This window comes from Aristolochia californica, unplaced genomic scaffold, assembly GCF_029961685.1.
Source record: "Aristolochia californica isolate CCGP_79_NKW_82.1479 unplaced genomic scaffold, dmAriCali1.0.hap1 SCAF_9, whole genome shotgun sequence".
NCBI classification, from domain to species: domain Eukaryota; kingdom Viridiplantae; phylum Streptophyta; class Magnoliopsida; order Piperales; family Aristolochiaceae; genus Aristolochia; species Aristolochia californica.
In genome coordinates this window covers 6,933,397-6,948,283 of record NW_027182290.1, presented here as the reverse complement: position 1 = coordinate 6,948,283, position 14,887 = coordinate 6,933,397, and the positions used below count along the sequence as shown (strand labels likewise).

At 38.4% G+C, this 14,887-nt stretch overlaps 1 protein-coding gene across 4 annotated transcripts in view; it reads right to left on the bottom strand.

Moving 5' to 3' along the window:
- The window catches only part of LOC137940385 (pullulanase 1, chloroplastic), a 100,158-nt gene that overhangs the window by 35,914 nt on the left and 49,357 nt on the right, over positions 1-14,887 (bottom strand). For all 4 annotated transcript variants that reach the window (XR_011110317.1, XR_011110318.1, XM_068785417.1 and 1 more), the window contains exon 14: positions 1,808-1,858. Coding sequence is in view for 2 of the 4 variants with exons in the window: in XM_068785417.1 (XP_068641518.1) it covers positions 1,808-1,858 (51 nt within the window). In the remaining 2 variants the exon portion in view is untranslated. The remainder of the gene's footprint in view (positions 1-1,807; positions 1,859-14,887) is intronic.

Below are 14,887 nucleotides of genomic sequence, written 5' to 3'. Positions count from 1 at the left end.
CAGGTCTACAATGAGGCAGTCACAGATGGCGGAGGGTACGGAAAAACTATATGAATATTGCAACCAATTTTAATGCATAAATATTACAACTGCAAGCATTTAAGTCCATAAGTCTCCCTATCCATTACCAAATGTGTCTTACTGCATGACTACAAATTAACAGTCATGAGTTTCAAAGCATCACCATACAAATATTTCAGTGATACCATCTGTGATAATGATTAGCCTAGACAGCTTCATGATTGCCCACATAAAAGAAGCCCAAAGAATTAAAAAATGACTAGGCTATTTTTCAAGTGGTTAAGGCGACTAGGTTTTTTTTTGTTTGTTCCTTTTAAAAAAGGGCATTACATTCATTAAAAGGAAAAAAGGAGTACAAAAAAGAGGGGACAGGAAAACCTCCAAACCCCAAAAGAAAGACATGGTCTTTCTTCAAACATATATCTTTTCTTTCTATTTTTAGAATAGTGAGAATTTCATTAAAAGCAAGAATTGGAAGAATTACAAGAAGGGAAGAAAAATGAACCAAAAACATCTTTTTCAGTAGTACAACATTAAAAAAAAGAAAGACTGAAATTTGTATATCCAAGGTTCTCTGGGCAAAAACCAAAAGGGTATTATTCCAACTAATAATATTGATATAACTGTTATTAGCCACATAGGATAAAATTGGGAGATATCATGCAGTTATTAGTTGGAAAAAACGTTTCCTAACTTAGTCCTTGTGGGAGGTTGTTAGCAGGAAGAATCTCACGTACACAAGTGTGAAAAAAAGGAATTTGAACTCGACTAGAACATGGTGTCAGAGCGGTGTGTTTGTTTTCATGAACCCAGTTTGTGTCTCATTTAAGTTTATATCCCATCTATGTTGTCCACATCACAGGCCCATAGTCTGTTTGTTCGCACCTGGACGTGAGGGGAAGTTTCACTAGAATAATCCTAGATAGGTTAAAAGTTTGGAAAATCCCTTTGGTTATTTAGCCATACAAAAAGACGACGTAACTTTGGCTACTTATTTTGGGAGGGATCTAGACCCAATTTTAACAAAATGATTCGTTAAAATAAACATCCTTAGATAAAAACTTCATGCCACCCCCTGTAAGCTCAATAATTAAGCCTTTAACATCTTGCAGAGGGATATAAGATTTGGAATAAAGAAACAGGATAGATATGGTCAACACAGTGTTGGGGAACAAAGAGAAAAAACTGAGCTGAAGAAAGTGCTCAAGATTAAAGATAGTTACAGAAGTCTTTTTTTAAAAAAGCATACAACAGGAAGGTGCTTCTTTTAGTAAGCCGTTTACTTTATTTTCTGTTCATTTTATCACCCCTGTTTAGTAGCATGAATTGGAGTACACTTGTAATTTGAAACCAACCAGGCTTCTTGGAAGTCCTGTGAATAGAAGGTCACTTTGAAGCCTCTGCAGTCTTTTTTATGTAATATCATGGCACACAGAAAGAATTCAAGTTAAGCTAAATCTTGGTTCATGTATAAATGAGCCAATGTAATTTCCCCTTGGGCATTGTTCTCGTTCTTTCAGAAGGCAAGGAAAATAGAGCACTTGGTTCATGATATTCCAATTTCTGCAAAGCTTGTTGCCGATCAAAAGGAAAGGAAACGTATGCAACATGTTTTTTAGAATGAGCACTTTCAGAGGATTGGGCCTTTGACAAGGCTGCATGGAGGATAGGGTTCTACACCTGGGGTTCAAGTCTCACAGAGGTCAGAGGTGTGATGTACAAGTATGTAGTCAACATCTAAAGGAGAAATGAAAAGGTGACGCTTCAAAACTTCAGAAAAACATACCATGGTACTTCTCATGATATGCCCCATGAGATCAAATCGAAATCCATCAACCTAGAAAAACAAGAAAGTGACATATGGAAAGAAATTAAATTAATATAAACAATACCTCAAAAATATAGAAACAGCATATCAATAACAAAAACATAAAACAAAATTGGGGTGAAGAAAAGCAGATTCCTGATCTAATAGAAATGAGAAAGAGAGAGAGAGAGAGAGAGGGCAGTCCAGCAAGCAGTTGCTCTGCATTCCATTCTCCCAACAGGGGATCAAGTGGGGAGCCAGGTTGACAGCCACAATCATAGCATCAATCTTGGGCAGTATTGTAGCTGGTTGAGCATTAACGGACGTATTGAGAGAGGAATTTTTCCATTCATCAGGCTATACCACCTGGAGATTTGCATCTGCACCATCTCTCTTTTCACAATGACAATGTGTGCCTATATTGTTGTCTTGAGTTCAAGGCTATTTCTGTAATTATACTAAGATATTATTATGTCTTGATGTACTAAGATATTATTATGTAATTATACCTATATTGTTAGCAAGATGTTAAGTTGGGAAGTCCAGTGATGTAATTTTTATCATTTTTTATTACTGTTTTATGGTTTTAAGTGGTGTGAGTGTCATAAGGGTAATATGGTCCTTTTTGTTGTAATTCATGTAAGCTGTTTACTAGACACCCTAACGATATTGAAATTTTGATGCAGTCTCTTTCTCCCATCTTTTAATCTTTCTTCTCCGCTAAGTTTAAATGGTATCAAAGCAGTGAATCAGCTTGAGACCAAGTCTTATTAGAGCTTCATCCTTCCTTCTCAAGTCTACGAATTCTCTTAGGAAAATATATGAATTTCTGGAAAAGAGAAATACTTTACTAACTTGTTGTGAAAGTCATGTAAGTCTCTTCCATACTTGCTCTACAACACCCCCCTCAAGCTGAAGTAGATTCTTGGTCTTTAATATTTTGGTCCCATAAAATTACCACAACATGTGAAACACAATAACTCATAATTGTACTTCTTCTACTTCTCCCCCTCAAAGTGGGGATAAAAAAGACATAGCGACCCAGCATGGACAAAACATAATATGGGGGAAGAAAATCACTCCTAACTATATGACAAAGCTCCATACACTAGTCAAAACAGTCATAGTCTAAAACACACTCCGCTCAATTTTAAAAGCTAAAAAATGGCCCAACTTTAGGGCATAACAAAAAGACTACTCACTTCTTAAGGGTAGCTCAAACACAAATCACCTCTTGGGTAAGAACAAAAAACTTAATTTGAACTAGAAGTTGGACACACTCCTATACTTTTTAGGCAATGGATCTAGGCATTGCTCTAAAGTGATGAAAACACAAGATGATAAACGAAGAAATACTAGAAGAAAACAACTTTAACCAGAAGGAGGCGACTATACAACACTTATACTTCTGAACGAATCTAGAATGTGACCTTTTAAAAAAAAACTAGGGGAGCCTATCTTAATAAATTTGACCAAGTATAACATTTTTGAGTGACCACAATTTCCGGAGTTGACAATGCGGAAGATACACAACGAAGAAACAAAAAACCAAAACTTGAAAACAACATCAAAGCTGGATATGGCAGACCTTGAACTACTAGTACATCATGGAGTGATTAAGTCTAACCAAAACTCTCTAATTAGAAGAGAAATTTGGCCAAAAAACTATGATTCTAGGAGAAAAAAAAAACTCAATTCACATCAATGCATTGAGAGATAATAGGAGAGAAAAAGAAAAAAGAGAGATTCTTGGCAGAACTGACTTTTAGTACTTCTAATATCGAATATAGTTCAGAATCACAAAACGTTTGTTGCTAATGAAACTAGACTCAAAGAGCTTTAATTTGATACCTAATTTGACATAGAAAGCTTCGTTCTTGAATCTTTTATGACCTTTTGATTTGCTTCGTAGTTTGACCCTAGCCCAACTCCTAAGTGAATATCTCCATACATATAGGTCACATTGACATGAAATTTGTTCCTTTTGAAACTAGTCTTTGACATCTTTCATTCCGGGATAATGTTTCTTCATAAAATATACTTCTTTTGAGAGAAAGAATCTAATAGATTTCAAACTCTATAATCTAGCCGAACTGAGTACTCTTTCTTCTTTGGCCAACATGACCATTGACTCTTCCGAAATTAATCTTTCCCTCTAGAAAACTCAGACTGAGAATTGGTTTAATAGGTTAGAAAATAGACTTACAGATATTTCTTTTGATATATAAATGTCCACATAAATTCTCGTTCTTGATGGCATAAAACGGCTAAAAAATTGAAGTTTTCTACTACTGCTCGAACCTCTCATGTAATCAGACCTCTACTACTTCAAATATAGATTTCTCTTCATAGAAAACTCTGATTACCAAAATTATTTTTGAGTTGGAAAGTTGACTCGCATATCTTTCTACCAATATATAATTTGCAATACGAAAACGCTAATATAAAGGTGTGAACATCATGGAAATAACAGATATCGAGTTAGGAAATGAAGACAAGAAAAAATACCATGTTGAATTTCTGGAAAAGAGAAATAATTTACAAACTTGTTGTGAAAGTCATGTAAACCTCTTCCACACCTACTCTTCAACAGAAAGCTTCAACCTTTTTCTACTGATTGGCCTAAATATAGGATCTTTTCCTCTCTTTGTGTGACAGAACCTTCAAGGTGATGGCACGTGGTACAAATTAGGCAGCTTTATGCATTTTTTGCGCCTGAGAGGGTTGTTTTAAGGTCTTCTCTTAGACTAGTACATTCGCATCTATCCAAGAATTTTTTTTTTTGCTTGGGTCACCAATATTGTACTTGCATCAGCATGTTTATGAGTTGAAAGTCATCTTGGCTGCATTGATTAGTGAAGATTGGTCTTCTCGTGCATGTGTTGAGGTAATTGAACCCTAGGTATGTGCAGGTATAGGACCCACAAGTGGCTGTGCAATTTTCGTGCTTGGAGTGATAGTGGGGTTAGATTTGCTGGAATTGGTGAAGTATGTGACTATTCATTGTGCTGGATTGTGATTCTTACAGGGTTATTAATGGGTGACGCTGGTGAAATTGATACATCTTCCAAAGGGATCAAGCAATCAGATTCTAAGGACTCCCCCACCATTCAACGCAATGCCTTTTGGGATCAATAAAAGGTTTTTTTTTTTCAATTATGCATTGTTCCTTGGTTATTTTCTGGTGACTTCTGTTGAAGAGAAGATTTTTTTTTATAAAAGTGGTAATGTATTAAAGAGAGAAAAATTACAAACTAAGGGGGCCTCCCGTTACAACCATTGTGGGAAGGGAGGTCCCATGTTTAGCAAGCATGTCTGCCAAGGAATTGGCGGCATAGAGAATATGAGACCACGTACAAGAAAGGTTGGCCACAATGTCCAGAACACGATGATAAAAAGGCTAGTGTCTCCATGGGGTGGTGGGGAGTTTCCTTCAACAATGAGGGGGCCATGGAGATGGTCTCTGAAAGTGGCTAAACCATGATATAAGGCCCGGAGCTTTGCAGCCGTGGAGTAAAAAATTCTCATTTGCCCTAGTATGAGAAGAGGATGTTACCCTAGGAAGGATGTTGAAGAGAAGATATGGAAGACTATTACATGACTCTCACAGTAAGAAGTCTCACAGAGCCAGAATTAATATGTGGAGTCTTACAAGAGGTCTCACAAAAAAAAAGTCTCAGTTTAAAGGTGTTTTAGTTATGTTAGTCTTTTATTTATGTTGAGTTGTTTAATTATGCTAGGACTTGTCTTTAAGTGTTAGACTTTGGGACTAATTGGGATAAGGATACTTTAATTATAATTGGATTCAACTTTCCTCTATTATAAATAGGGGCTCATGTACTCAGATTATAACAAGTTAATGAAGTTTTTCTCTTTTCCAAAAATTCCACATGGTATCAGAGCAGGTTTTGTGAATTGACTTGGTCAACCCACAAAGATAATGTGATCTTTTTCTTCTAATCTATCATCTCTAGTAGTTTAGGTTCGTATTTATCTTTTTTTTTCTTTTTAGTTCCAATACCTGTAGTTTTTTGGCGTTTGCACCTCCATACTGAGCTATTTATATTGAAAATTATATATTGACGAATGATATTAGAGTCTACTTTCCAAGGCAAAACGAATTTTTTCAATCAGAGTTTTCTACAAAGAGAAATCGATATTTGAAGCAGCAAAGGTCAGACTGCAAGAGAGGTTCAAGCAGCAACAAAAAGCTTCAACTTTTGAACCGTCTTATGCTATCAAGAACGAAACTTTACAGTGAGAATTATATATCCTAAGAAATATCTGTAAGTCTATTTTCTTACCTATTCAACCAATATTCAATCTGAGTTTTTCAGAGGGAGATGCCGATCATGGAAAAGTCAATGGTCATGCTGGCCAAAGAAAAAAGAGTACTCAATTCGGTCAGATTACAAATTCCCGAAATATAACAACTTCTTTCTCTCAAAAGAAGTATATTTTATGAAGATAAGTTATACTTGGATGAAAGTTATGTAATTTTTTTTTTTTTGAAATGATGCTGAATTTTATTATGAGAGCTCAAACGAGCAGATTACACGAGGAGAAGCCTTCCCAAACAATGAGAGATTGCTGGGAGGTTCCGAATTTTGCCAATTTATCAGCCAAAGAATTGGTTGATCTAGGAACAAGGTTCTAATTACAATGAATGGATGACACAATGTCAGCAATACAATCAGTGATTGGCCAGTGGCGTCAAGGAGGGGAGCTTTCTTTTGAACACCAGCTGATGACAGTCTTTGAGTCACCTTCGATAATCAGCTTGCCATGGAGCCGCTCTTTAAATATTTGGAGGCCGAATAGAAGAGCACTCACGTCAGCAATATTTGAATCAGCAATATCCACTGGCCCTGCATAGGATAGAATAGGGTCTCCACTACTGTCTCTGAAAACACCACCTACTCCAGCCGGCCCAGGACAACCTAAAGCACTGCCATCAAAATTGAGTTTGATGCAATCGTAAGGGGGAGGATCCCAGGTGGCCATAACCGGATTTCTATAGCGGTCCGCCATGTACGCTATCAAACCCCAATTTTCTTGAAGAGAGACGCCCGATAGAGAAGCAAACTCCTTCCTAGAATGTAGCCAACTCTAGATAAGGCCCACTGCCTGAGAAGCTATATTATCTGGGTTGCAAGCCTTGGAGTTGAATCTCCGGTTGTTTCGCTCTAGCCATATACACCATGGGACATGCGCAAGGCATGCCAAGAGAATTATCTTGCCCAGCTTAGGAAGGCGTATCCCCATAACCATCTCAAAGGTGCCAAAAAGCTCGTGATGTAGCCCCATTTGGAGACCAATCTTCTGAAATATCTTCATCCAGACTTGCCATGAAAAGTTGCAATGTAAGAGAACATGTTGGACTGTCTCGTCGCACACACCACAAAGGGGACAAGTGCCATCGGGGGCGGTGTGACCTCTTTTATGGAGGTTGTCAGAGGTGAGAATCTATTCCCTGATGGCCGTCCACACGAAGAATTTGATTTTATTAGGCGTTGAGAGCTTCCATGCCAGGTTTGCCTTGTGCTCATGCATGTTTTAATCTTGTTTTCTAATGTGAGAGTAGGCGGATGCAACTGTGAATCGGCCATTAATACTGGGCTTCCAAGTTAGTTTATCAACTGCATGCTCTCACGAATAGTAGTGCTGCTGAGTTTAGAGATGAGAAAGCAAAAGACCGTAGTTTCCTCATCATTTAATCCCCGACGAAACGTAAGACTCCATGAGCGATCTCTCCAAGAATCAGCCACTGAGCAAGAGAAGTCCCTCGCCACCCTAGAGAGCCTCGAGAAATTCTCAGAGAGGGGGCAGGGGCTGCACCATTCGTCCAACCAAAAGAGGAGGGTCTTTCCATTGCCAGTGTGAAAGGAAGTTGCATCTCTGAACATTGGGAGGAGCTTTGAATTGATTTCCATATCGGGGATAGGAGCCGAGTAGCACCATCCTCCCTCCACTAGGCATCCAAAGGTTGAAGATAGAACCTGACCATATCACCCCATAGGCTGTTATGCTTGATGTTGAAGTTCCAGATCCATTTGAGCAAAAGGGCATTGTTCATCTCCTTCGTAGGCTGAATGCCTAAACCACCCCGATTTTGGAGCATGCAAATATCCTTCCAACTCACCAAATGATATCTGAAGGTGTCCTCTGATCCCCTCTAGAGAAAACATTGACAGATGGAGTCAATCCTGTTGCAAACGGAGGCCGGACAGTGCATGAATGATAATAAATAGTTTGGCATTCCAACTCACCAAATGATATCTGAAGGTGTCCTCTGATCCCCTCCAGAGAAAACATTGACAGATGGAGTCAATCCTGTTGCAAACGGAGGCCGGACAGTGCATGAATGATAATAAATAGTTTGGCAGTCCTGCCAAACAAGACTTGAGGAGAGTTAGCCGCCCAGCAGTAGATAAAAGCTTGCCCCTCCAAGTAGCTAGTCTCTTCTCAAATTTCTCAATGAGGGGGGACCAAAGTGTCGCCGAAGGCCGAGAGTCAAAGAGTGGTAGTCCAAGATATGTAGCTAGCAAATTTCCCACTAAGCATCCCAAATAATCAGCCATACCCTGAAGCACAGGTTGGTCAATATGATAGCCTAGGAGGGTGGTTTTCTTCCAATTAATGTTCTAACCAGAAGCTAGTTCAAATAGTCCCAATGCAACACGCATTTTTCGGATCTAATCCATAGTACCAACCCCAAAGCAAATTGTATCGTCTGCAAACTGAAGGATCGGCACATCAAAGGTTGCACATTCCGTTGTGGGGAGGAGACAACCCAGGTTTTTGGCCGAATAGATCAAAGATGATAGGTATTCCGCTGCCACATTGAAGAGCAAAGGGGAAAGGGGATCTCCCTGCCTGATTCCCCTGGATCCCTTAAAATAACCGCAAGCCGTTTCGTTGAGAAGAACGGAGTAGCTTGCAAAGGAGATGCAACTTTGAATCCAGAAGCGCCATTTCTCCCCAAATCCCATCTTCCCTAGGAGAGTGTCCAAAAGCTTCCGATTAACTCTGTCAAAGGCTTTCTCAAAATCAAGCTTTAGGATGAATCTGGGAAGCTTTAAAGCCTTAAAATGGTGGGTGAGCTCGTGACATGCCATGGCCGAGTCTAATATATTTCTTCCCTTGATAGAAGCACTCTGGTCATGATGGATGGCAATAGGAAGAACCGCTCTGAGGTGATTGGCAAGGAGGTGTGCAAGCACCTTGTAAGCACTGGTGGTGAGGCTGATCGGTCGAAAGTCTGAAGGAATTTCTGCCCCTTCTTTTTTAGGGATGAGGGCAATAAATGAAGCTCCGATGCTCCTATATCTGATGCCATGTTGATAGAACGAGTGGACCATGCAGGCAATATCGTCTATGATGAAGGGCCAGCATTGGCGATAGAATTTCCCATTGAAACCATCCGGGCTCGAAGCACGATCCAAAGGAAGACCCAATGTTGTTTTTCAATTTCCTTACTGGAGAAAGGGAGCTCGATGAGACTAGCTGCGGCCGAAGAAATAGCCAGGATGAAAGTTATTGAAAACTAGTTTCAAAAAGAGAAAATTTCATGTCAATTTGATCTATATTTAAGGAGATATTAGCATTGCAGTCGGCAAAGGTCAAGATACAGAACGAAGAAAATCAAGAGGTCATAAAATATTCAAAGATGAATATTTTGATGTCAAATTAAATATATTTGAGTCTAGTTTCTTGATCAATAAACAATTTGTGATTCTGGCATATATGTTTGGAGATATTGATATCAAAAGTATCAAAGATCAGTTCTGCCAAAAATCTCTCCTTATCCCTATTTTCTCTCCTATTATCTCTCCGAGCATTGATGTAATTTGAGTTTCCTTTTCTCCAAAAATCCGAGTTTTTTAGCCAAATTTGTCTTCTAATCAAAGAGTTTTGGTCCAACTTAATCACTCCATGATGTGCTCATTCAAGATATGCAATATCTTGCATCAAAGTTGTTTTCAAGTTGTGTTTTTGTTACTTGGTTGTATATCTTCCGCATAGTTAACTCCGAAAAATTATGATCACCCCAAAAAAAGTCATAATTGATTAAGTTTATTAAGTTCTACCATTATAGTCTCACCTGGTTTTCCAAAAAAAGAAAAAAAATGAAGTCCGTTTTTGCGATGATAAAAATCCTCCATATAACAGCATGACTTCCACCAAGAGAGCTTTTGCTGATTTCATTGGAAACAATGAGTTAGAGGAAATTAATCTTTCTAGAAAGCAATATACATGATCAAATGGACAACAAAATCCAATCATGTCTATAATGTATAGGTTTATAGCTAATGGAGAATGGTTACAGCTATATCAACAAGCATCTGGAAAAGTTCAGAACAGGGTAGGATTTGACCATTGACCAATCCTTCTTGATACTAGAATTGGTCAATGGGGCCCAAAACCATTTCTTTTTGATAATTCATGGATAAAGCACAAAGACTTTGATATCCTCATGGAAGAATGGTGGGACAATTTACAAGTTCAAGGACCGAGAGGATGGCATTTTCCTCTAAAGCTTAAATTATTAAAGTCTAAGCTTAGAACCTGGTCCTCAACAAAAAGGGTTGCAAATGTTGTTGAGAAAAATTCTATTTTGGCTCAAATTGGTATCTTGGATGATTAAGAAGAGCAGTTGGGTCTCTCTCCCTTGGAATTCAATGATAGAATTATGCTTCAAAGTAAATTTTAAGACATCTCTCACAATGAAAGAGTCCATTGGAAGCAACGAGCCAAATTTAAGTGGTTGAAGAAAGGAAATGGAAATACGATTTTTTTTCATGCAATTGAATCAAGCAAAAGGAAAGCAAATCGGATTACTTCATTATGTAAAAATGATGAAGTAACTTCAGACGCAGCTATGATTTCTAATTGCAGGACTATACATTGAGGAATGTAACAATTGGCCTATGATCCAATATCTACATTTTAAAAAGATTACTCCTATAGTTGCTAAACTTATTGAGCTCCCTTTTTTTTCCAGGGAGATTGAGTTTGCTGTTCTAGGAATTTCCAATGATAGAACTCCAGGACCTGATGGTTTCAATGCGGAAGTTTACAAAAGAAGCTGGCCAATCATCAAGGATGGCATTCACTCAATGTTTTATTCGTTTTATCACAAGGCAGTCACATATAGGAGCATTGGAGCTTCATTTATTTCTGTCAATGCCAATAAAGAAGTTGCTGAACACCCAAGGGACTTTCACCCTATCAATTTAATTTCTAGTCCTTATAAGGCTATTGCCCACCTCCTCGCAAGCAGACTTAAAGTTACCTTACCAATGGTGATTCATCAGGGTCAATCAGTCTTTATCAAAGGAAGGAATATTCTTGATTCAGCAATGGCATCTCATGAATTAATGGATCACTTCAAGAAATTAAGAAATCCAAGTTTTATCCTCAAATTGGATCTTGAAAAGGCGTTTGATAGGGTTAACTAGAATCTTCTTGACAACTTATTGAATAAGATGGGATTTGGTCATAAATGGAGATTTTAGATGAGTTGTATTTCTTCAGCACCATATTCTCTTCTTGTCAATGGAAGATATTTTGAGAGCACAAGAGGACTAAGACAAGGTGATCTTTTATCCCCATTTTTATTCAATATTGTTGTTGAATATTTATCCTCAATGATTTATGCAGCAAGACAAACTCGGTGGTTAAGACCAGTTTCAGCACATCAGGAATAAGATATTCCTATAAGTTTTTTTATGATACCCTCACTTTTGGGTTTGGTACTATGGAGGAGGTTCAGAGAATTGAAGCACTTCTTGGTTTATTTGAGTTAACTTTTGGCCAAAAAAATAATTGGCAGAAAACAACTCTTATGGGATACCATATTGATAATGATAATCTATGCTTACACCTGCCGAAGATGTTAACTTAAATCTGTTGATCACCTCCACCTTCACTATGCTTACACCTGGCGAGTTGGATGGCTATCTTCCAATGCATTGGCACACAGATTGGTCTCCATTGTGACCTTATTGGCACCTTCTGACTTGCTCTGGGGGCCTCCTTCCCCAAAATTGGAAAGCTCCTCATCTCCACCTACCTTGCTCATGTCCCTTGGTGCCCCTGGCGTGAAAGAAATAATTGCCAATTCAATTGCAAGTCTAATAGTGTGGACGACACCATCAACAACGTCATCGGTCTTGTCTCCTCTTGACTTCAAACCAGGAAGGAGTTCACTACCCTTGCAGCCGTCCCCCTCCAAATCAATTGGTTTGTGCTCACTCAAATGTTAGCTCCTCTTAGACCCCTGACCATGGTTGAGTGGTCTCCTCCCCCCGGCATTGTTGGGTACGGTGGTGTTTTCAGGGATTCAACTAGGTTGATTCTCATCACCTACTTGGGCCCTTTGGGAATAGCGGACTCTACGTCGGCCGAGGTTTTGCTCTCCTCCAGGGGCTTATCATTTTTAGAGACCAACTCTCCGGCCCTTTTCTCATTGAAGACGACTCTAAAATAGTCATTGGTTGGTGTTCCAACTCGGTGTCGCCTCCTTGGAGGCATTGGGCTAACCTGTATTCTGTATTTAACATTACCTCTGTAATCCCTTGTACTTGAGCTCATATGCCAAGATTTGCAAACTCTGTTGCTAACAAGCCATCTAAAAGTGGGGCCTCCCTCCAATCTCTCATTGTTAGGGGAGGAGAACCCCTAAATCCTTGTTTCACTTTTGCTACTCTTTATAAATTCCCGCATCACTTCAAAAAAAATGATAAGCTTTGCTTCATGGCGACTCAATTTGGGTGTTCTATGGCTACTCTTCATTCATCATATCTTGGCTTTCCTTTGTATGATTCTAGACCAGGACATCATTTATGGAGCCTAGTTATTGAAAAAATCGAAAGGAGATTATCTACATGGAAGGGTCGACTTTTATCTAAAGCTATAAAACTTATCTGACTTAATCCATGCATTGTTGGTATTCCAAATTATTTCTTATACCTGTCCAGTGGTTGTATGTCAAAAAATTGAAGTATTAAAAAGTAGGTTTTTATGGAGAGGCCCGAATGGAGATTATAAATATCATCTTGTGGCCTGGAATGATATTTGTAAACCGAAATGTCATGGAGGATTAGGATTGGGAATTTGACAGACTCAAAGTATGCATAAGGCATTCCTTCTTAAATGGTTATGGAAGTTTAACAACTCCCCTCAATTAATTTGGAGGCCCATGATAGCTGCAAAGATCGCACAGACTATTGGTGAATTATGGGAGGTAGGAGACATAAGATTTCTCCCCTTTAGAGAACTTTTTATCGTCTTCTTCCACTTTTTGAAAATGGCATAAGATTCAATGTAGGTTGTGGAGATAAAATTCGTTTTTGGACTGATTGGTGGATTGATAAGGGTCCATTATGTGAAAGATACAACGTACTAAGAAGGCTTGAGTACTAGCTGTAATGCTACTGTTGAACAATTCTTAGAAAGATATTGGCTAGTGGAATTTTCACTTTAGAAGGGAATTGAATGACTTAGAAACTACTTTACTTTCTAATCTTATTGATGAACTTCATTTGATCCAGATTTATAGAGAAAGCCAAGACAAAATGATTTGGATGCATGATGAAAGTGGCTATTTTTCGGTTACATCAACTTATACATTCCTTAATGGATGGGTAAATACTGTTGCTGTCCATGATGTTGGCATCTTGGCGTGTTTCAGGGCAATTAAAAGTCTGTTCCTTTTTGTGGTGTGTTCTTCTAAATAAAATTCTTACTATGGACAATTTGAGAAGAAGGGGAAATCAGATGCATTGTTCTCTTTGTCCGTTTTGTAATAGGGAGGAAGAACAGTAAGTCATCTTCTATTACATTGTCCTTTTGTTTGGAGAATATGAATTCATAATCTAAATAAGGTTGGGTTTCACTTCTGCATTCCAATGAATCTTCTTGGTATGTGCAAAATGATTCTTAATATTAGAATACAAAAGCTTGGGAAGATTATTCCTTCAGCTTGTTTAGCCCATATACCATGGGGTATTTGGAAGGAAAGGAATAATAGAAGATTTAACTGTAAGTTTAAATCTATAAATGAGATTGCTTCAATGATCATATGACATATCTCTTCATGGATTTTCATACTCAGCCTGAGTTTGGTAATATGAGGGATTTTTCTCTTCCTCACAATTGGAATATTCTCGCCCATATGACGGTTCCTTCTCGTCCTCCTATCATGATTATTTGGACTCTACCACCACCTGGACATTCAAAGCTTAATTTTGATGGTAGTGTCATTGGAAATCTTGGTCAAGCTAGAATTTGAGTTATCCGTGATTCTTCTAGAGCACAACTTAGAAATTATTCAGGGTCATTTGGAAATTTCAGACTCTACTACAGCTGAATTATTTGCCCTTTTTAAGGGCTTTTTGTTTTTTGTGATCATTATAATGTCCCTCTTGTGCTAAAAAGTTGTTGATCCCCCTTGGCATCATTGGACAATTTTTCCTCAGATAATTAAAATTGTATCTTATTTTAATAGTACTTGGTCTCATGTTTTTTTTTTTTATTTTTTTTAAATGATGCTGAATTTTATTATGAGAGCTCAAACGAGCAGATTACACGAGGGGAAGCCTTCCCAAACAATGAGAGATTATTGGGAGGTTCCAAATTTTTCCAATTTATCAGCCAAAGAATTGGTTGATCTAGGAACGAGGTGCCAATTACAATAAACGGATGACACAATATCAGCAATACAATCAGTGATTGGCCAATGGCACCAAGGAGGGCAGCTTTCTTTTGAACACCAGCTGATGACAGTCTCTGAGTCGCCTTCAATAATCAGCTTGCAATGGAGCTGCTCTTTAAATATTTAGAGGCCGAATAGAAGAGCACTCACTTCAGTAGTATTAGAATCAGCAATACCCATCGGCCTTGCATAGGATAGAATAGGGTCTCCACTGCTATCTCTGAAAACACCACCAGCTCTAGCCGGCCTAGGACAACCTAAAGCACTGCCATCAAAATTGAGTTTGATGCAGTCATAAGGGGGAGGATCCCAGGTGGCTATAACCAGAGTCCTACATGGGC